The sequence below is a fragment of the Elgaria multicarinata genome, chromosome 1 (assembly GCF_023053635.1).
Source record: "Elgaria multicarinata webbii isolate HBS135686 ecotype San Diego chromosome 1, rElgMul1.1.pri, whole genome shotgun sequence".
NCBI classification, from domain to species: Eukaryota; Metazoa; Chordata; class Lepidosauria; order Squamata; family Anguidae; genus Elgaria; species Elgaria multicarinata.
The window spans coordinates 41,076,459-41,097,705 of NC_086171.1; the positions used below are offsets into that span (position 1 = coordinate 41,076,459).

Genomic DNA, 21,247 nt, shown 5'->3' on the forward strand with positions numbered 1-21,247 from the left:
ACAGTGGTTGAAAAAGTTAATCCTTCTCATATATTTTCTGATTGTTACATGATCACTGAACACTGGCAGTGAAATTATATTTATGCTAGTTCAAGATCAGGAAACCAATGAGCTTTGTTTGAGTTATCTGAATATGGCCTTTAGCTGCCCATTCCTAATTTTTACCATTAGTAGTCCAAGGCTGAAACATGAATTACAGCACACATACACAACGTGTGGACCATCAGAAGCCAAATTAATCATTTGTTTACTGCTGCTTATCTGGGACTTCAATAAGAGGGCTGTTTGCCAGTTACTTTGTTGGTGGGCTGAATCACATTTGGTCGACCATAAGTTGGGTAGGCCTGGATTAGATAGCCCCATAAAATGCAATAGTTCATACAAGTTGGCTGCCATGCCAAAACGCAAAAAATGTTCATTCCATTCAAGTGTGACAAGAGTCTCATTAAGTGAGAAGGTCTATTTAAAATATTTGTGTCAGCCAATTGCTTGCTAAGTATTTATTAGATCAGTTTTTTTGAGACATTAAGTCCATTTCCTGAAGAACCAGGGTGGTGGGGGGAGTCAATCTCTCAATTTTGCTTCTTGTATATTACCAGCAAAACCTTGGAGAATTAGTATCCTATCCTATAGCCAACACCACCATGTTTCTCTGCACAACATAGTCAATCAATGACAACAGGAACTGTGATTTAGAAGAATACAAACACACTCTGTATAGACCCACTGAAAATCAATATTTAGAGATGGAACAATTAGGTTAAGAGGTTTACAACTCTCTCTAGTGGAAGAAGGCAGCTGTGACATCATAAAAAGGAACTAATGATATGGGCAAAGTATAAAGGACCCAACCACATATTAACATAAAGATCAGACCAGTCACTGACCAAGACTGGGCAGTCATAAGTGCTCCACATTGTTACACATTCTCTTCCCTTTTGATTTCCTAACCTTTCCCCTGGTTTGTTGTAATCATCGCCTGCTGTGACATTGATTTGGGCAAACTACGGTTAGTCCCAACCAAGAATTGCCTCCAAACCATGGTTTAATGGGTTTGCAAATTACGGTTTAGAAGAAATCAACTGATGAAGTTGCTTGATGCCATAGCAACCTGTTATTCAAGCAAACTGCAAAAGGAGGAACTGAATCGGAAGAGGAGGGAAGCAGCATACACGCAGGGTGTTCCAGATTACCAAACCTTGGGTTTGTTGGTTGGACAGCATGACATCTGAACCAGACCAAAGACATTTCATTTATAAGTTATGTTTGCTTAGCAATTAGTAGCAAGACTGTATTCTTCAACAGCCTCAAACTGGGCTGTTGGGTTGGTTCCAGACCTAATCATACTTAGAGCAGACCTACTGAAAATCAATAGGATTTTAGTCCTGACTGATTTCAATGGGTCAACTTCAAGTATGACTAAATCTGGATCCATTATTATGTTTCAAAGGAAAACGAGATAGCTGCATGATCTAACAGAGGCTTGATAGCATTTGACTCCACCCCGACGAAAAAGATCAACAACTATCCAAGAAATACAGCCACACACAACCTGTAACTGAGGATTTTGTTCACATATGCAAAATAAACCAGCAAAAAAGGCGCTAACCTTCTGAAGTCCGCCATTCTCTTCCACCAATGGAGGAAGGACACTGGTGCTGTTGGGACACGGCGGCTCAACATTGTAGTCACGAAAGCAGCAGAATAAAGTGCTAAAGATGCTTCGACTCCTCTGCTTCTTCAAACTGAGATTACATTGGGACACTGTAAAGAAAAGCAACATTTAAATTAGGGGTGTAAATCCTTTCTTGACTTTTTAAGACACAGATCAGTCATTTCACATGGGTTCGTGTTATTTTAAATGTAACGTCATAATGTTGAAGGCAGGAGGTTTTAGGTTTTTTAATAATAATAATAATAATAATAATAATAATTTATTATTATTAATAATAAATTTATTTCTTGCCCTCCTCTCCATTTTGATTGAGGTGGGGGAACAACAATAAATGATAAAATATATAATACTCAATTAAAACGTAATATACATTGTTAAAATCATCCTAAAAAACTTCCTAAAAACATTTTAAAAACATCTTATTTGTTACCCGCCTCTCCCTCTGGATCGAGGCGGGGTACAACACAAATATAAGCACCATAAAATACATATAACTAATAAAAACATTTTAAAATAATACATTATTAAAAGCAGCACATTATTAAAAAGGCATCTTAAAATTCAACTGGGTAGGCCTGCCAGAAGAGATCAGTCTTTATGGCTTTCTTAAATTCCAGAAGACTGTTAAGTTGACGAATCTCTCCCAGCAAGCCATTCCACAAACTGGGAGTGGCAGAAGAAAAGGTCCTCTGGGTAATAGTTATCAGCCTTGTTTTTGTTGGCTGGAGTAAATTCTTCCCAGAGGACCTGAGAGTGCAGGGCGGATTGTACAGGAGGAGGCGATCCGGCAGGTAGCCTGGACCCAAACCATGTAGGGCTTTAAAGGTGATAACCAACACTTTATACTTCGCCCAGAAACTAATTGGCAGCCAGTGAAGAGATTTTAAAACTGGTGTAATGTGGTCACCCCTAGGTGTACCAGTGACCAGCCTGGCTGCCATATTTTGAACTAGTTGAAGTTTCTGGACGAGGCACACAGGTAGTCCTATGTAGAGTGCATTGCAGAAGTCAGGGGGGAATCCGCACATCGCAGCGAGACCGCTTCTAAGCGACCCCAGTGCGACGTGAAAGCGATCGTGTAACTTGCCTTTGGAAGAGCCGAGGAAGAGGCGTCCTTGCCCTGCCGAGATAGCTCAAGCCCACAGACCTCCTCGCCGGCTGGGACGGAGAGCTCGGGGGAAGAAGGCGGGTTGGAGAGCTTCTTCCGCTCTCCACCCCGCCTTCTTCTGCCGAGCTCTCCGTCCCGGCCGGCGAGGAGGGAGTTGGGTGGCGGCGCCGGCAAGGACACTTCTTCCTCGTCTCTTTTACAGGCAAGTTACACGATCATTTTCGGGATGCACTGGGGGCGGATGGAAGCGTCCTGAGAATGATGTGCGGATTCCCCCCAAGCCTCCACTCCACTTCAGTGCAGAAAGTTGATCTTCTATCAATTTGGCTTTTCTGTTTGCGAGCCAGTGGACGACTTTAAAATTAGAACTAGGAAACGCTGAAGTGCCTTTCTTTGGAGGCTGTTTAGTGACCACACAGCCTTTGTCTGTTTATGGCAGAAGAAGTATATAGGAAGGCATACTAGAGAATTAGACTAAATTGATTTTGTTAAGCTATATCTCTCTATATGGACTTTGCACATTATGCAGCAGCAAACACCTGTACTCATCACATTCATACTTTTACGTTTCCATGTAAAAATGTAATGTGCAAAGCAGCTCTTGGGTTTCTTAAGCTATTTACAACGGAAATCGGGAATCAACAGCTGGCCATGACAAATGATATAGGAATGTTCTATCTAGGTCCTGTTTGGACAGGACCTTTGAGTAGGCAGTTGTGATGCAAGAGGCACTTGTTCCTCTGCATCCCTTTAAAAAAACCAACCACCCCATAAAATCCAAACAGCCGGCAAACACATTTGAAAGGTTGTTGGAAACACATGATCGAGAGTTCATTTCAGGGCACACATCTGACCACAGATCTGTGATCTGCATCAGCGATTCCAATATTACAGCTAAGGTTCTCTGAACCCAAAAGGGAAGGAGGGGGGGGAGAGACAGGTTTCTTCAAATCAGCCTTCCCCAACATGGCACCTGCCAGATGTTTTGGGACTATAAGTCCCCGGCATTCCTGACCATTGACCATGCTGGGTGCGGCTGATGAGGGTTGGTGTCCAATGTATCTCGGGAGAGCCAAGTTGGAGAAGGGTACTACAGCACCATGCCATGTAGCAAACTGCTTCCGAAACCAAGGGGGTGTTTCAAAACCAGCTTGCAATATGGCTTGGGATAGGTGGGTGGGGTGTTAGCAGTACGAAGGGAAACACACACACCCTGCCGAGATAGCTCAAGCTCTATGTAGGAGTTGAAGCCCTTCTCTTCAGCCACTTTAACCATCCATTTGGATAAATCTTTTGAACACGGATACAAACAGCTGCAGTTCTCATGAAAAAGCATGTAACTGGGTATGACACAGCCCTGGTGGACAATGTGGGGGTTACTTCCCACACCAGCATACCCGCCTACCAGGGAGGTGTGCTGCCGGCATGATAAGTAATCAGGACATCCATCCAACCCACATGGTTCCTGTTTACAGAGGTTTCTGCTGTGGCAAGGAAATGGGTCCTTCCAAAATAGCAACCATATTACAGAGGTTTGTATGAACTGCACTAAGATCACTGGGTCATGAGATAGACAGGCCCCTGATGTGAGCTTTAAAGAATGTACACTGCAGTGGTTTTCAAACGTTCCATCCAGGTTATCAGCACGCTTGAGATTCTGCGGCATGTTCTATGCTAGGCAGGTGGTTGAAACAGAGCATTGGCAAGATTTTGCAATGCCGAGTTATTTCCCGGAGAGATGGGTGGATGGAAAGGAGAGAATCCAGGCACTACACCATAATACGAGGACACTATGGGCATACCTACACCAGGGGAGGGGGAGGATCTTGTGATGTGCTGATTGAGAGATCCTCCCCTTCAGTCCACATGCGGCGTGCGATTTCCAGGAAAGACGTTGCGCCCGCCATTTTTTAAAAGAAACAAAGACAGGACCTGGAGTACACCGATGCGCACAGAGCGTTTGAAGAATTCCATGCCTGGTTCCCGGGTCCTCACGTTGACTCGCGGGAAGCTGGGACGAAACCGAAACGGCTGCCCACACCTCCCATGGTCTCGGGATGATCCCAAGACCGCAGGAAAAATCAGGCTAAAAGCTGTCCCGGTAATCCCGGGAAACATAGGGATCATCCCTCCCTGACCCCGGGATCCCCTGTGTGTCACATAGACGCACCGGGATGATCCCAGTGCAATCCCCAGGATGAAGCATCGTCTAGACATGCCCTATGTATGTCGCTCCAGTTTGCAAGCCCTTGCCTATGAGAAAAATGAAATTCCTTATAGAAACACACTGAGTAATCGGGCTGCAAAAAGGAGCTGTTATACACCTGCTTCACTGCATATACAAAATAACCCTAGATACTCACAATCTAAACATCACTACAAACACAGGGCACTGTGAATCAGTCCCACGCTTTCCAGATGCGACTAGCGATAGTGTCCCAGAAGAATCTCGGGAAATGTTATTTTTTTACTGAAAATACTGAATAAAATTGCCATGTGTAAAATAAAATTTCTTCCCTCTCCAATATTTCTCAAATTAAGCAATTTAAATCCTGCGGCATTAAGTGGTTGCAAAAAGAGTTTCAACATCACCATCTTTATTCAAGGTGATAAGTACTTGATCAGCATGTGAACACTGCTAATGATGCTATTTGGTGGCAGATTAAATATACGTAGGTTGGCCACCGTTTTCTTTCATGTAGTACAAAAATTCACTTGATACCTTTTTATAACGATAAAATAAATAATTCATCGTAAATATTTAAGGGTTAAGGTTCTCAAAGAACGTTCAGTTCATGCAATTTGCACTGAACAACCAGATCTGGCCTCAAATGAACCTCACTAGGTTTTAGTCTAACAAAAGAGTAGTTTTTATTGTAAAGCAAAGGCTTGGAACTCAGGCCTTTGAGTTATGCTTGTAAAACCAGAAAGGTTTTTGTCTACTTCCATCCAAAGAGGATGTGAGAAGTTTAGGCTTTTGAAAGTTTTTGGCTGAAATAAGCAAGTTCTGAACAAAAAGGAAGTACTGCAGAGAGCAATGCAAAGCCAGGATATTTTACCAAAATCCACATTAGGTGTTTTTTGTTTTTGTTTTAGTCCTTTCAGGAATCTCCTTCCTGAAAGATGCAGGTAACTTGGGCAACTGGTGGGTAAATCTAGCCCTTGGAATGATAGAATTTGACACTTCAGCCCATTTGCTTCCTTGGCGACACCACTGCTGGACAACGTGGTTGAAAAAACCTTCCTGGAGAGGGGAAGCCACAGCTGGGCATGTGCATGGAACCAGTGACCAGCACCACATATACACCCTGTGGTTTCTTCTTTCCCCTGAAAGAGGCATCCCTTGTAAGAAGACTGAGACCTGTCAAGAAATGCAGAGTGTTCAAAGGTCCCCAGTTTCAGCTGAGATCAGAAAACAAAGAAAAAGAGATTGTGTTGCTGCAATGTTTGCTCAAAAGAGTGTCTGTGTGGAAATGACAATACTTTAATGGAAGCCAAAGGCTCTGGCAAAGACTACCAGCGAGCTCCAGTCAAGCACATCAGGTGTTTATGGGAGAAGCCAAGTCTACACAGTTGCAATGAGTGGATAAGGAGGAAGAACAGGAAGACCTCTTATCCTGGGTTGAAAGAGTGTGAAGATACCAACCCTCTTTCAAGAAGGCTTAGGGCATGGCTAGACGAGGGGCGTGGAGGGGGATAATCTCGTGATATGATGATGGCGTGATCATCCCCCTCAGTCTACATGCAGCACGTGATGTCCTGGGAGGAAGAGGACATTGTGCCTGCGATTTTGTTTTTTTAATCGAAAAAGAGCGCAGGAGAGCTCCTACGAAAAAGTGAGTTTTTTTTTTAAAAAAAACCCCTCCTACTCCCCCCACCCCACCCCTGCGAGGAGCTGGTACAAAACCAGGACAGCCGGCCACATGTCTTACGGTCTCGGGATCATCCCAAAACCGCAGGAAAAATCGGGATTAAAGGGTAGGGCGATATCCCAGGGAAAGGGAGGGATAATCCTTCCTTGCTCCCGGGATCCTCTGTGTGTCATGTGGACGCACAGGGACGATTCCAGGAATATCGTCCCATCTAGACATGCCGTTAATTTCTACCTTGAGAACATCTGTCCTAGATGGTAGGAAAGTCAGCCAGAGATATGGCACAGCAGCATCTAGGCTGCCCTAGATGAGTCATATCTACGATCACCCATAAACATTTTTAAAAAATGATTACCGTATTTCTTCGATTCTAAGACACACTTTTTTCCCCATATAAACATCTCTAAAAATGGGGTGCGTCTTAGAATCGCGGGTCTATTATTATTTCTTAGAATCAAAGCTTTTTTTCTGTTGGTGGTACTGAAATTAGTGTGCGTCTTACAATCGATGGCGTCTTAGAATCGAAGAAATACGGTATGTCCTCAGCGGATCTGTGTTATTTCTTTTCAATTTCTTACACAAGGTTGACATTTCCGCTGCACAACTAATGCAGAAAGAGATGTAAATGGTGCCTAGATACTTCTGCCGATGATTGTTTGAACATTGACTTCAAAAACCTGGGTTGGTACTATTCGAGGTTTTATGGCACAGCAGCATCAAGGCCATACTGTGCCACTGACAAGAATTGTGTTCCAAGCGGCCATCTACATTTACATTTAAAGCAGGTCCCAATAGTTCTCATCTTCTTAAAACCTAAGAAGTACAGCCAACCAATTATTTTTAGAAACATGTAGGAAGCATCCAATGCCTGGAGGATCTGAAGTTAAGGCTTTATACAGCCCAATGGCAATATTATGTCCTGCATTCAAATATTTGCCTTGAGGGTCAGGATTTTAAAAATGACTATTCGAGGTGGATTCCTGTGATTAAATTCAGAGTAAATATTCTGAGTAGATACCCTATAAGGATAAGAGGAAATGTGGGCTGAATCCCGCCCCCTATTTTGGGAGCTTTCTCTCTCCTTGTGAAAAAGGCTTTGTTTTTTCTGCCTCTTCCGCAGGGAGGGAGGAAAATTCAGATAATTTTCTTCTTGGGGAGAGGGCCAGGGTTTCCAGGCGTAATCTTTTTTACTATTTCCAAACATCAGTCTATAAAAAACACTAACAAAACAAACACATCCACAAAAATAAGACAAAACGAAATCAAACAAACAAAACACCAAATAAAACGTTCTTCCAATATTCTCCTCAGCAAAAATATATAATAATGTTGTCATTATTATTGTTTTTCTTTATCAGTCAAATCCAAATCTCTAATTTCTCTCTCCACATTTTCTACACTATTGGTTGAATCCACAGATATACAAGTCATTTTTTTCTCGTCCCTTCATAAAGTTTACAAAAGGTTCCCATTCAGTTATAAATCTTACAGTCGATTTTCCCCTCATTATTGCCGCGAGTTTCGCCATCTCTGCTAGCTCAAACATCTTCAGTAGCCATTCCTCTGTTGTGGGCACTATTTTGCCCTTCCATCTGTGTGCGTATATCAGTCTTGCAGCTGTCGTCATATATAAGAATATAGTCCTATGATTCTTTTTCATCTGCTCATCCATAAATCCCAAAAGAAAGTATTCTGGTTTCAGTTGGATATTAATTTTTAGGATTTTTTGGATTACAGAATGGATTTGTATCCAGAAAGTCTTTGCTTTTTTGCAGGTCCACCATGCATGGCAGTATGTCCTTTCTTGCTCTTCGCATTTCCAGCACAATCCTGATGCCCCTTTATACATTTTGGCCAATTTTGCTGGTGGCATATGCCACCTATACATCATTTTGTAAAAAAATTCTTTAAGATTGGTACTTAACGTAAATTTTAGCCCTCTTGTCCACATATTTTCCCATTGTGCCAGGCCAGGGTTTCCAAATACCTTTTTAAGTGTAGCTGGTTGCTGAGGGGGCTTCTTCCTATCTTTTAGTTAGCATTCAGCATTCAGAAGAGCCCAGCGGTTCTCAGCGAATGCTTACTGAAGTCCAAGTGAGCTTTCCCTATCCAGTAAGCACTCAGGAAGAACTCCTGGGCTCCTGAAAATGCTGGGGGTGTTTTGAAAAAACAAACAAACAGAAAGAAAGAAGACCCCTCAACAACTGGCTACAGTTAAAAAGGTATAAGGAAACCCTCTCCCCTCCCCAAAGAGAAAACATCTCCGAAATTCTCACTTCTTCCAGCCTCTTTCACCTGAGTTTTTGTGTTTCCCCCACCACCCATGAAAACGGAATGACTGAACTATTCAGCCCAGCACTACATGAGACGTATTTGGAAGATGGCCCTATGAGTGCTGTCTAGAGGCCATCATTCCAATTAGGGCTGTGCACCCCCTCCCTGAACTGCTTCAGATCCCGATCTGGACCTTCCGGATGGGGCCCGAACCGGTTCAGGTTGATCCGGACCTCTGCCAATCTGCTCCGGAACCAGATCCGGAGCAAGATCCGGAGGTCTGGATCGGTATTCGGCCCCCATTTTGCCCCCTCTCCCCACTTACTTGCCTCCGTGGCGGACGGCGGAGGCAGGTAAGTGAGGAAGGGGGGACAAAACGGGGGCCGAATAAGCCCCCTCCCCCTTACCTGGCTCTGTCGTCTGCTGCGGTCCATGCAGCAGCTTCAACTGCTGCCCAAGCCTAAGGCCAGAAATAGGCCGAGGCGGAGCCAGGTAAGCCTCCCTCCCCCTTACCTGGCTGTCCCCATCACCGCACGGACTGCGGCAGATGTGGGAGCCAGGGAAGCTCCCCTTCGTACTTACCTGCCTGGTTCCAAAACTTCGGAATGGTCTGAATCGCTTCGGACCGTTCCAAACCGCTTTGAGCCGATCCGGATCTCCCCCAATCCGCTCCAGAACTGGGCTTAGGAGGTCCGGATCGGCCCGCTCCGCTTCGGATCCGGGGATTCGTAAAGGGACGGAGCATACCCCTAATTCCAATGAAGTCAACAAGACAAATGCTGCACCAGGACTTGCAGCTATGGACGAGCCACAACAGTCTCATTTGGCCTGCACACAAGTTCTGTTTCGTTCTTGCCCTCCTATTTCATTTGAGCTGACCCAGAAAAGACCAAGTCATATTTTATCCCCAGCGCATGACAGACAAAAAGCTTGCATTTGTTGATAAAATGCTTGTCAAGCCGTCTTGCCATTTGCTTCTTGCCTCAGGCATGAGCCTCTTTTTACGTAAGGAAGAGGTGATACACAATGGCATCCTCCTACCTCCAATCCCTCAGGCCACAAATTTAAGATTCCTAATGCACAACAGCAGAGTCAGAGTTCGTGTTTCCCCAAGCTGAAAGGGGAACTCACCTCTGCGCTTGCTTGAATGTCTGCTGTAACCTCACTCAGATCTACTGAAATAGGGCCAAAGGCCCTATTCACATTATATAGCACCAACCAATGCAGCAACACAGAGGAAGGCAACCTTTATTTACCATATGATAGACATTCTGAAGGTGCGTCCAGGTGAGGCTTTTATTGTGACATAGCCTTACCTCATTCCCAGGTTTTTACCCGGGGGTGTGTGTCCAGATGATGATGATGATGATGAATTACATTTATATATCACCCCAAAGCTTAAGCTCTCTGGGCGGTTTACAGAGATTATTATTATTATTATTATTTATTTATATAGCACCATCTTCCACTTGTAACTAGTGCTGGGCTGAAAATTTCAATTATTCCATTTTCAGCATTTAGTAGGGGATGGGAGAAAAAACAAAAACTCAGACAAAAGAGGCTGGAGGAAGTGAGAATTTTGGAGAATATTTCTCCTTGGGGAGGAGGCAGGGTTTCCAAGTATCTTTTTAAGTGTAGGCAGTTTTGAGTGGTATTCTATCTGGGGGTTTTTTGGTTTGGTTTTTTTTAAAGAAAATACCCCTAGCACTTGCAGGAGCCCAGGGATTCTTCCTGAATGCCTATTGGTCTCCAATAGCCATTCAGGGAGAACTGCTGTGCTCTTGCAAATGCTGGGGGTGTCTTTTGTTTTTTAAAAATGAAAAATAGAAACAAGACCCCCTAATTACAGAAGACTGGCTACACTTTTAAAAGGTATAAGGAAACACTGTCCCCTCAACCCAAGGAGAAAATTCTCCCCCTCCCTGTGAAAGAGGCAGAAAAAACAATAACCCTTTCACAGGGAGAGAAAAAGTTCCCGAAAATTGGGGCCAGGATTCGACACAACACTATTCATCTTTTTTCTTACCATGGATTTTTTTTTTTTTTTAGAAAAAAACGGAATAGCTGCACAATGCCTTCTGATTCGTCATGCTAGGTGCCCTCCATCTGGAAGCACACTGAAAAAGTACAACACCTGACAAATTCACAATATTAGAACTCTTGGCTGATGGTTCCAAATGATTCAGTGAAATACTCATGAAGCCACAACTAAAAATCCTCTTTTTTCTTCTCAGACATTTTGCAAGTACTCATTTTCAAGCTGAAAAGCCATAGTAATGGATAATATTCTACCTACAGCTTCAACTCACATTATGCAAAAGTTCTATTCTTTCTGAACATACACGGGAGAACTGTGCAAGATTCGGCCTCGTCTTCGGAAGTCCAAGGTTTCGGTGGCCTTTTCATAAGAGTGGCCACCACATCCTACACAGCCCATGCAGCCAGGGAAGAAAAGACTACACCTCCCAGCATGCCTAGGCAGGTCTGAGATACAGGCTTCTGGGTGACAGTTCACTCAGCCACTACGCTACGTGAGCACTATGAAACCCATGATCCTCTACACTGTGTCTGCAAAATGGACCTTCACTAGGGGTAGGCCTCAAGCAGCAGCAAGCCACAGATGGAGTGGCTGAATCTGGATGGAGATCAAACCTAATTCATCAGGTCCTCAAAACAAGATACTGGAAAAGAAAGTCCATGGAGGGACCATCACTAAGTTCAGATGGGCTGCAGCCAAGTCAAGTCAGAGAACAGTTTTCAGTGATCTACGTTCGAATTTTCTGTTTGGATCCATGGAGAAGGCGTAAGGTCTGGCATAAAAACTCCCTTGGAGACCACCTGGATCTTCCTCATTCTCCCAAAAGGCTGAGTTCCAAGAGGTGATAGGAGTTTCTTCCCCTAGATTTGTTTGAGTTCTATAGAGCCAAGGGAGTTCAAGCTTACATAGAAGTTCAGCTCCTCCAATCCCAGATTGGCCATGCATAACTGGTTACTCGGTAGTAAGGAGAAAGCACTCATCACTTGCTCACTCAAGCTACATTTCAGATATAAGCCTGTGTATGTATATATTTATATATGTATGCATGTTTTTATAGGGTTGTATGTACAGGAGATCCTGGTTGTCACAGAGGAGGGCCAGCATCTCTTCTCGATCATCTCAGAGTGCAGGACATGGAATAATGGGTTCAAGTTACAAGAAGCCAGATTCTGGCTGGATATCAGGAAAAACTTCCTGACTGTTCGAGCAGTACGACAATGGAACCAGTTACCTAGGGAGGTCGTGAGCTCTCCCACATGAGAGGCATTCAAGAGGCAGTTGGACAACCATCTGTCAGGGATGCTTTAAGGTGAATTCCTACATTGAGCAAGGGGTTGGACTCGATGGCGTTATAGACCCCTTCCAAATCTACTATTCTATGATTCTAGGATTTTAGGATCTCTTGTTTCACAGAAAGCTGAACCTTAGATTTCTTTTCTATAGATAAAGGCCATCTAACTAGCTGCAATCTTTAATGACATTACACATGCATAGGAACTACTTTACTCATTACCATTTTCCAAACACAGTTTAATCCACTTCCAAATTTAAGCGTGAAGCGAACACTAGTGTTTGCTCTCCCCTTCAGAGGGTCTGTCCGATGAGGGGTGCAGAGATTTTGAGTGACTGTGGTAGCCAGCCGTTATTTTTGGTTACAATCCACCTTCCTACTCACCCGTATGGAAGATCTGACGCAATCATACCTCTGATGCCAAGCTGTGCTTTCCAAGCAGCAGGACTTTAGGTTCCTCCCTCCCCACAGAGGGTCTAGTTGTGCCCAGTTTCTGCTGGGGCTGGCAGCTACCAGATTCGAAAATATGGTTGCAACCAGTGATGATATTTCTCAGTCTCTGTCTTTAGTTATGGTTGCGTTCCATAGTTGAAGTTTGATTTTATAGACACTGTTGACGCTAAATTGTATGGTGGGGATTGTATGTCACACTGAGTTATTTTTATTGCTTATAATTGCTGTACCCTAACAAAACTTTCCATCAAAAAAAGCAAAAAGCAAATATCCCTTCCTTGCAACAAAAGGGAACTTCCACTCAATCTAATAACATGGCTAGTAGATACAGAATGTGTTTGCTGTTCTGCCTATAATGCTTTTCCTAAGCACCCTTTTGAACTTCCCCATTAACACTTCCATTATGCTCTGACAGCAGCTGTTCCTAAGGACCTGCTTGTAAATTAACTCCAAAACCCCTGCTCAGCAAATAACTCAGGAGTTCATTGCTGTCGAGTGACCTCACAGCCAACACACTTCCCAGGCAGCACATATAGGAATAGCTACCCAGGGTAATGAGGTGCTAATGATGCAGTTTGTCAAGTGTTCCTAGAGCCCTGGCCTACAAGTCAGATTTATTTATTTATTTATTTATTTATTTATTTATTTATTACACTTATATACTGCCCCCATAGCCAGAGCTCTCTGGGCGGTTTACAGAAATTCTAAAATTGAGATAAAAACAAGTATACAAAATTTAAAATTCTAAAACACACGACATATACACATAAAGCATTAAAAACCATTAAAAAATAAACATGTGGGTGTTTAAGATGTGCTGCCATATGCCTGGGCAAAGAGGAAAGTCTTAAACTGGCGCCGGAAAGATAGCAGCGTTGGCGCCAGGCGAGCCTCATCAAGGAGATCGTTCCACAGTCTGGGGGCCACCACCGAAAAGGCCCTGTCCCTCGTTGCCACACTCCAAGCCTCTCTCGGAGTAGGCACCCAGAGGAGGACCTTAGATGTTGAACGTAGTGACCGGGTATATTCACGTCGGGAGAGGCGTTCCATCAGGTATTGTGGTCCCAAGCCATGTAAGGCTTTATAGGTCAAAACCAGCACCTTGAATTGGGCTTGGAAACATAGAGGCAGTAGTGCAAGCGGACCAGAGCAGGTGTTACATGGTCGAACCTTCTGGTTCCTGAAATCAATCTGGCCGCTGCATTTTGCACGAGCTGCAGCTTCTGAACCGTCTTCAAAGGCAGCCCTATGTCGAGTGCAGCTTCTACGTAGATAGAAACAAATAGGGGCAATTCTGGTAATATCCCCCCCCCTCCGTTGAGATAGAAGAATTCTCAGTCCCTGCCTGCTTCCAAATCCTTCCTAGGAAATCTGCAAGGATTCTGTATTCCAGCTTAACACTTGCACACGGTCCTTGATGGCTGAGAAACAGTTTCCTTTATTAAGCATATGAGCCAATGTGATCTTTACAGAAGTCATGTTTGCGTTTTGCTAAAATCACTTTAAACCAACCATCCCAAAGTGTGTTGTGACACACTGTCAGCCTCGTGCCATGTGATTCTCCACCTCAAGGTGACTGAACAAAAATAAAGAAAAATATGAGAGGAGAAAAATCGTTAAAGGGAATCCTCCCTAAGTCTTCTAAAAACTAAACGTTTTATAAAAAATAGGGTGTTAAACTATGGTCAAGTAGACAACATATTGTTTTCATTGAGAAGGACACAGTTATAGTGAGGTGATCGGAACAGCCCTGTGGGTTCCATCCGCCTCACATTATGTCCGATTTCAAGCGCTCATTTCATTTCTGATTACTACCCTAATCAGTCTACGAATATATCTGATTAATATCTCAGCTCAGAAACAAGGTATTTACAGACGCCCACGAGATCTTTTACCCCCTGAACTGAAATTCATTTTTATGGGGCCTCAAAATGTTCTCTGGGACTGTAACAGAAAACCTGTTTCAAGGAAGTTTCAACATTCATTACCTGCATACATATTTTAAATGCCACAGGGAAGGTGGTGTTTAAAAGATTTTGCACCCATGTTCAGAGCAGAGATTGTAGTAGGAAATGAATGCCCTTGTGGTACCTCTATGAGAAACCATATGTGGAATTATGTTATCCTGCTTGTTTTTAGCTCCATGCCACGATCTAGTGGTGCATAAGCCGGCTTTCATCTACCTATCCGGATCTGGAACCAGGGATGTAAATTTGATGTAGATCCAAGTGCAGAAGCTATTTGCACTGCATCACTTTCAGTGAGGCACATGTTTGAATACACATCACCAGCCACATTCTGGTACAACTAACCATCCGTAAATACCTTTAAATCAACAACAACACTACACTTGGCTATAGCTGGGCTGGGCCTACTGAATCTAGTTAACTGTGGGTTGGATCCAGATTTTGTCACATGTAACAGGGCTGGCAGATGTGGACTTTTTGCTCCCTCACCACAGCAGCATGCCCTGCCCTCTGAAAATACTACACAGAATGCCGGGGGACCCTGCTGAATAGGGCAGGCTTTGGTGACTAGGGAAAAGGGGAATCCCTGAAAACTGGACAGCGGTACCTTCCATGAGAGGAACATAAAATACTCCATCGCTACAACCTACCTCATCCAACAGGCGTATCATTTTAAGAACATTAGAAGTGCCATGCGGATCAGACCAAGGGTCCATCTAGTCCAGTACTCGGTTCACACAATGGCCAACCAGCCATCAGCAAGGGACCAACAAAGCAGGACATGGTGCAACAGCACCCTCCCGCCCATGTTCCCCAGCAACTGGTGCACACAGGCTTACTGCCTCGAATACTGGAGATAGCACACAACCATCAGGGCTAATAGCCATGGATAGCCTTCGCCTCCGGGAATTTATCCAACCCCCCTTTTAAAGGGGGCTAGAGGCGCTGCTGTGGAGAGAAAGGGGTGAAGTCAACTTCCACTAGCCGAGAGGCATGTGTCTTAATATGGATCTGACCCATAAAGTTTAGCTTCTCTACAAGTACATACAATGGAAAAAGAACTGTGTTCTTAAAAAGGTACTAATTGGGCAAGCAGCAAAGCACCAGACACTTTCCCTGTCAAACACTCACTATTTTACTCCAGAATTATTACTTCTGAGTCACTTCAATGCCAAGCAAACAAACCAGTTTGCATCTGGATTGCCACTAACCTTTCATTTTAATTAGAACAAACCCACAGCAACTGGACACTTATTTTTGCTTTATCACCATGTAGGTACTCTTATCTTTCTCTCAGAAGTGCTTTTCTTGCTCTGAAACTCCAGTTTAATGTTGCAGGACATTAACAACCACTGAAAAGTTTAATATGGTGCTACCTGCCATTCAATTCACTCTCTTTCTGCTGCCGCTTTTCTGTCAAAATTAACAAATTATGTAATATGTTCCCAAGGCCAAATAAATCAGAATAGAAACTATTGAAAGAGCTAGTAAATTCAACATGTGCTTCCTGCTTCCCATTCAGTATAAGGAATGTTGAGTTAAAGAAAAGTACATTCCAAATATTGCGACTCTATAGTCCTAGACAAGGTTTTAATTTAAGAGTCTTTACTTGATCCAGCCTGCATTTCAGTTTGGGAAGGAGGAGAGTTCATCACTTCTGCAGTCGTGAGTTGTGGCAGTTACAAGAAGGATTAGGTCAGGCTTTGTAAAAGATGATAATGGAGTTGGCATATCTCTAATTGCTATTCTTTAAAAGTATTTCTGACTATTTGAGAGTGTGAATGAAACGCACAAGTCTGAATGCAAGAAAGTTCTGGAGCTTCACAAAAGCTCACATCCTGATCTTTCTGGATGACTAGTGTCTAAATATGTATGGGAGAGGCTGTGGTGAGCTCTGCCCTACATGGTTCCCTCTTGGCTGCCACGGAGACTGCAAGGGGAGGAAACGTTTGAAGTTTAAGACTCATCTGTCATTACTAGGCTGGGTTCTGTAGCTGCCCTCCAGATTAGCTGAACATACCTTAATGAAAACCAAACCATTAAAGCAGGCTCATTCTATAGGACGAGTCTTTTAATGCTGACAGGAAAAGAGGGAAGGGATAACACTGCATGCAGAAGATCCCACATTCAATTCTCAGCATCTCCAGGTCGGAAATGGAGAGCTGATGCCAAGCAATGTAGACAATACTGTGCTAGATGGACCAGTGGTTCTATACTGAGCGCACGTTCCTAACCACCTCTAGAAACTTTTAGTACTTAAGTTAGTGTATTTCCAAAATGCAGAACTCCAGAGACATGTCAGAAAACTATTAAAATATACAATGGCCTGGTTTGCACATAAAACTATACCATGGTGTGGATTGTTGAAATCTGGCTTGCCTTTGTGTCTGAGCCCAGCCCTGCAAACAAACCATGGTTTGTTAACCAGCTAGAAATCACAAATGGAAGACATGGTTTGTTGTTGGATTTACAAAGTCTGGCTTGTTTAAACCATGGCTTGTCATGATGTCTGAACTTAGACTTCTGGCTTATCCCTGGCTTGTCTGTGTTATAGTCTTCCATGAAATAGGAAGAGCAGCTTGAAAACAAAACTGTCCTGAAAGCTGGCAAAATGGCGGGGGGGGGGGACAGAAATAAGGAAAACAGGCCATGTTTCATTTGCTCATCTGCAAGACAATTTATAGCTAAAACAAGGTTTAGTATGATGTTTGAATGCACAAATAAGATGTCCACCAGTTTGATTGGGTAAAGCTGACAATTGCATTTTGTATTTGTTGTTTATTCGTTCAGTCGTTTCCGACTCTTCGTGACCTCATGGACCAGCCCACGTCAGAGCTTTCTGTCGGCCGTTGCCACCCCTAGCTCCCTCAAGGTCAAGTCTGTCACCTCCAGAATATCATCCATCCATCTTGCCCTTGGTCAGCCCCTCTTCCTTTTGCCTTCCACTTTCCCTAGCATCAGCCTCTTCTCCAGGGTATCCTGTCTTCTCATTATGTGGCCAAAGTACTTCCATTTTGCCTTTAATACCATTCCCTCCAGTGAGCAGTCTGGCTTTATTTCCTGGAGTATGGACTGGTTTGATCTTCTTGCAGTCCAAGGCACTCTCAGAATTTTCCTCCAACACCGCAGTTCAAAAGCATCTCTCTTCCTTCGCTCAGCTTTCCTTATGGTCCAGCTCTCGCAGCCATAGGTTACTACGGGGAATACCATTGCTTTAACTATGCAGACCTTTGTTGTCAGTGTGGTGTCAGCCAGTACTAAATCTATTTAGACTTCCATCTTCCAGAGACCAGACCGAACTCACACAAATATGACCACCAAAGGTTCTAAATCTGAAAACTTAGCACAGCAAAACACATTTCATTCAGTCCTCCCCCGCCTGGGTTGTTCTATATTCTGGATACATAATCTCTCCCACTACTATATATGTCATTCCGGATGCCTTTTCACAGCAAGCAAACTTCTAGGAGAAATGTTAATTAAATGAAGTTGGAGTATATTTGCCAGCCTAAGATCTCAAAATGGAAACACTATTTCTTTTCTTTTCGTTTCTTTCTTTCTTTTTAAAAACATAGCAGGGCTGAATTCTTTTCTTCATCAGAAAAGGATGTTTGGATTCTGTGGCTGCATCTGCTGTTGAACTTTGTGCAGCTTGTCTCTTTTTCCTAGAAGAAAGGTTTGATTGTTGGCCCCTCTCTCAGGGCGGGAAAGGAATGTAATGCATGCACAGACTCTGCAGTATTTCCTGTAGCACTCCTGTTCCAAACCAATGTACTGGGAAAAAATCCAGGCAGTACAACCAAATCCTTGATCTAAAATGAAGGACCGAAGCTCAATGTGTTAAGAGTGCACAGAGACGTTTTCTGCATGGAATGACGGGTTATAAATACAGAAGTTACCATATAATCCTTTCAAGACTATGCAAAATTCAATTGCATAGTTGTATTGGCAAACAGAGTTGGTTTTCAGTATTCAAGTTACAAAGCTGGGTGAAGTTTAATAACAAGGTTTAACAAAAGAGACATGGAGGATAATGCTCAAGGCTGCCTGGTGCTCTCCAAACATTTTAAATTAGAGCTCCTTTAATCCCTGACATTGGCCGTACTGGCTGAGGCTGATAGGAGTTGTAGTCAAAAACGTATGGGGGCATTTCACTCCATCAGAAAAGAAAGGGATAACTCCATGTATGCTATCTTGAGCTCTAGAGCAAAGCCAGCACAGAAATATAATAAATTCACCAGTCACATTATTCCTTTATTATCTCCCCTTTGGTCATGAAACTGACCAGAGAGGAATTTACCAATCACAAGTAGCACCCAGCACCTTGTGCAAGACATAAATGCCTTTAAACCAATCTCAAACAGTGTCCACAGTGCTATCAAAATCAATTTCTGTGTAAGTGGACAATTGCCAAGGAAGTTCAACAAGTCAGGTTTTATTTCAAAAGTTGGTTATTATCTTTAAAGCCCTACATGGTTTGGGTCCAGGCTGCCTGCAGGATCGCCTTCTCCTGTACAATCTGCCCCGCACACTCAGGTCCTCTGGGAAGAATCTACTTCAAAGGCTAGGCTGACAACCATTACCCAGAGGACCTTCCCTTCTGCTGCTCCCAGACTGAGGAATGGTCTGCTGGAGGAGACTCGTCAGCTTGACAGTCTTTTAGCATTCAAGAAAGATATCAAGACTGATCTCTTCCGGCAGGCCTATCCAGTAGAATTTTAGGATACTTTTAGTATGCTTTTAACAGTATACGCTATGTTTTTAATCAGTATTTTATGCTTGCTGTTGTTCATAGAATCATAGAATAGCAGAGTTGGAAGGGGCCTACAAGGCCATTGAGTCCACCCTAAAGCATCCCTGACAGATGGTTGTCCAGCTGCCTCTTGAAGGCCTCTAGTGAGGGAGAGCCCACAACCTCCCTAGGTAACTGATTCCATTGTCGTACTGCTCTAACAGTCAGGAAGTTTTTCCTGATGTCCAACCGGAATCTGGCTTCCTTTAACTTGAGCCCGTTATTCCGTGTCCTGCACTCTGGGAGGATCGAGAAGAGATCCTGGCCCTCCTCTGTGTGACAACCTTTTAAGTCTTTGAAGAGTGCTATCATGTCTTCTCTCAATCTTCTCTTCTCCAGGCTAAACATGCCCAGTTGTTTTAGTCTCTCTTCATAGGGCTTTGTTTCCAGACCCCTGATCATCCTGGTTGCCCTCCTCTGAACACGCTCCAGCTTGTCTGCATCCTTCTTGAACTGTGGAGCCCAGAACTGGATGCAATACTCTAGATTAGGCCTAACCAGATCCAATCGGAGAGGCGGGTAAGAAATAATTTTTTAAAATTATTATTATTTTTGGAAACTTCTAAAAAGAGAATGTAAAAAAAGAGGGATTGGTAAAAAGGAAGTTGAAAAGGTAAGTCGTTGGAAATCATAACAGGAGCTCAGGTACTGTAGAATGTGTAACACAGAGCCGGAAAGGTACCACCAAGGTCTATCGGCGTGGTTGATGGGCAATGTCAAGGAAGCTATTAGAGGCAAGCCGGTTTCCTTCAGTAAATTCTTCCCTAGATGAGGTTCACAAGAAGCAATACAAACTTTGGCAAAAGAAAAGCAAGCAGACAATATGAAATAAAAACAGGTGTGAGAAGCATATTGCTTAAAACACTAAAGTTTTTTTTATTATTATTGTTGGTTTTTCTCAGAAGCAGGAAACCAGCTGGGGATGTGGTTGGACTGTTGGACAACAAGGGAGTTAAAGAAGTGCTAAAGAACGATAAGGAGATTGCAGAGGAGACAGAATGAATTATTTGCCTCTGTTGTCACTGCGGAAGATGTAGGCAGATACTCATGATTGAACTTTTTCAGAGAATATGAAGAACTGAGGCAAAATGGAGAGAAGAGATGAGAGGGAAATTCGTGGAAAGCATTATTCAAGGTAACATTATCAAGCGTAAAGAAGGACAAGTCTTGCGGAAGAAGAAATATGGAAATACTCTTTGAGAGTGCTAATAACCGTGTGAATAGAGGTAATGCAGTAGACTAGATGTGGGTGGCCTCAGACATGCAGTGTGACCTCAAAGCTGCCCAAGCCATCACTGAATTCTCCTGCCAATCACATTTCCCCATTCAACTATTTGACAGGCTGGAGAGAGGACAGTATGTGGGGATGATCAACCCTCTCATCCACGCACATCAGTCCTCCCATGAATGGATGTGTGTGTGTGTGTACATGTATGTGTGAGTGAGAAAGTGGGGGATAGGCTATGAGTCTGTGCATGAGGGTGGACGAGGGGGATATCAGCTCTGGCCACAGCCATCACCAGCTCATATTCCACCCAACAGTTACCCAAGCAATGCCCACTGGCCTGCGGCTATCACATTTACTCGGAGTGGAAAGTCACCCATCCCTGTGGTAGGCATTACGTATTCTGTCTTTCAAATAGTTCCTCAAAGGCTCCTGAGTAATCAATTACAGGATAAGAGGACGGGTCCTTGTAAGGATCTGTAACTGATTGAAGAATAAAAAGCAGAGAGTAGAACTGGATAGTTCTCACGATGGGAGAGATGTAAGTAGTCT

General features: G+C 43.5%; 1 protein-coding gene across 3 annotated transcripts in view; it reads right to left on the minus strand.

Moving 5' to 3' along the window:
- CTDSPL (CTD small phosphatase like) overlaps nucleotides 1–21,247 on the minus strand; it is a 214,356-nt gene that overhangs the window by 37,956 nt on the left and 155,153 nt on the right. For all 3 annotated transcript variants that reach the window (XR_010025468.1, XM_063126640.1, XM_063126628.1), the window contains one exon: nucleotides 1,610–1,764. Coding sequence is in view for 2 of the 3 variants with exons in the window: in XM_063126640.1 (XP_062982710.1) it covers nucleotides 1,610–1,764 (155 nt within the window). In the remaining variant the exon portion in view is untranslated. The remainder of the gene's footprint in view (nucleotides 1–1,609; nucleotides 1,765–21,247) is intronic.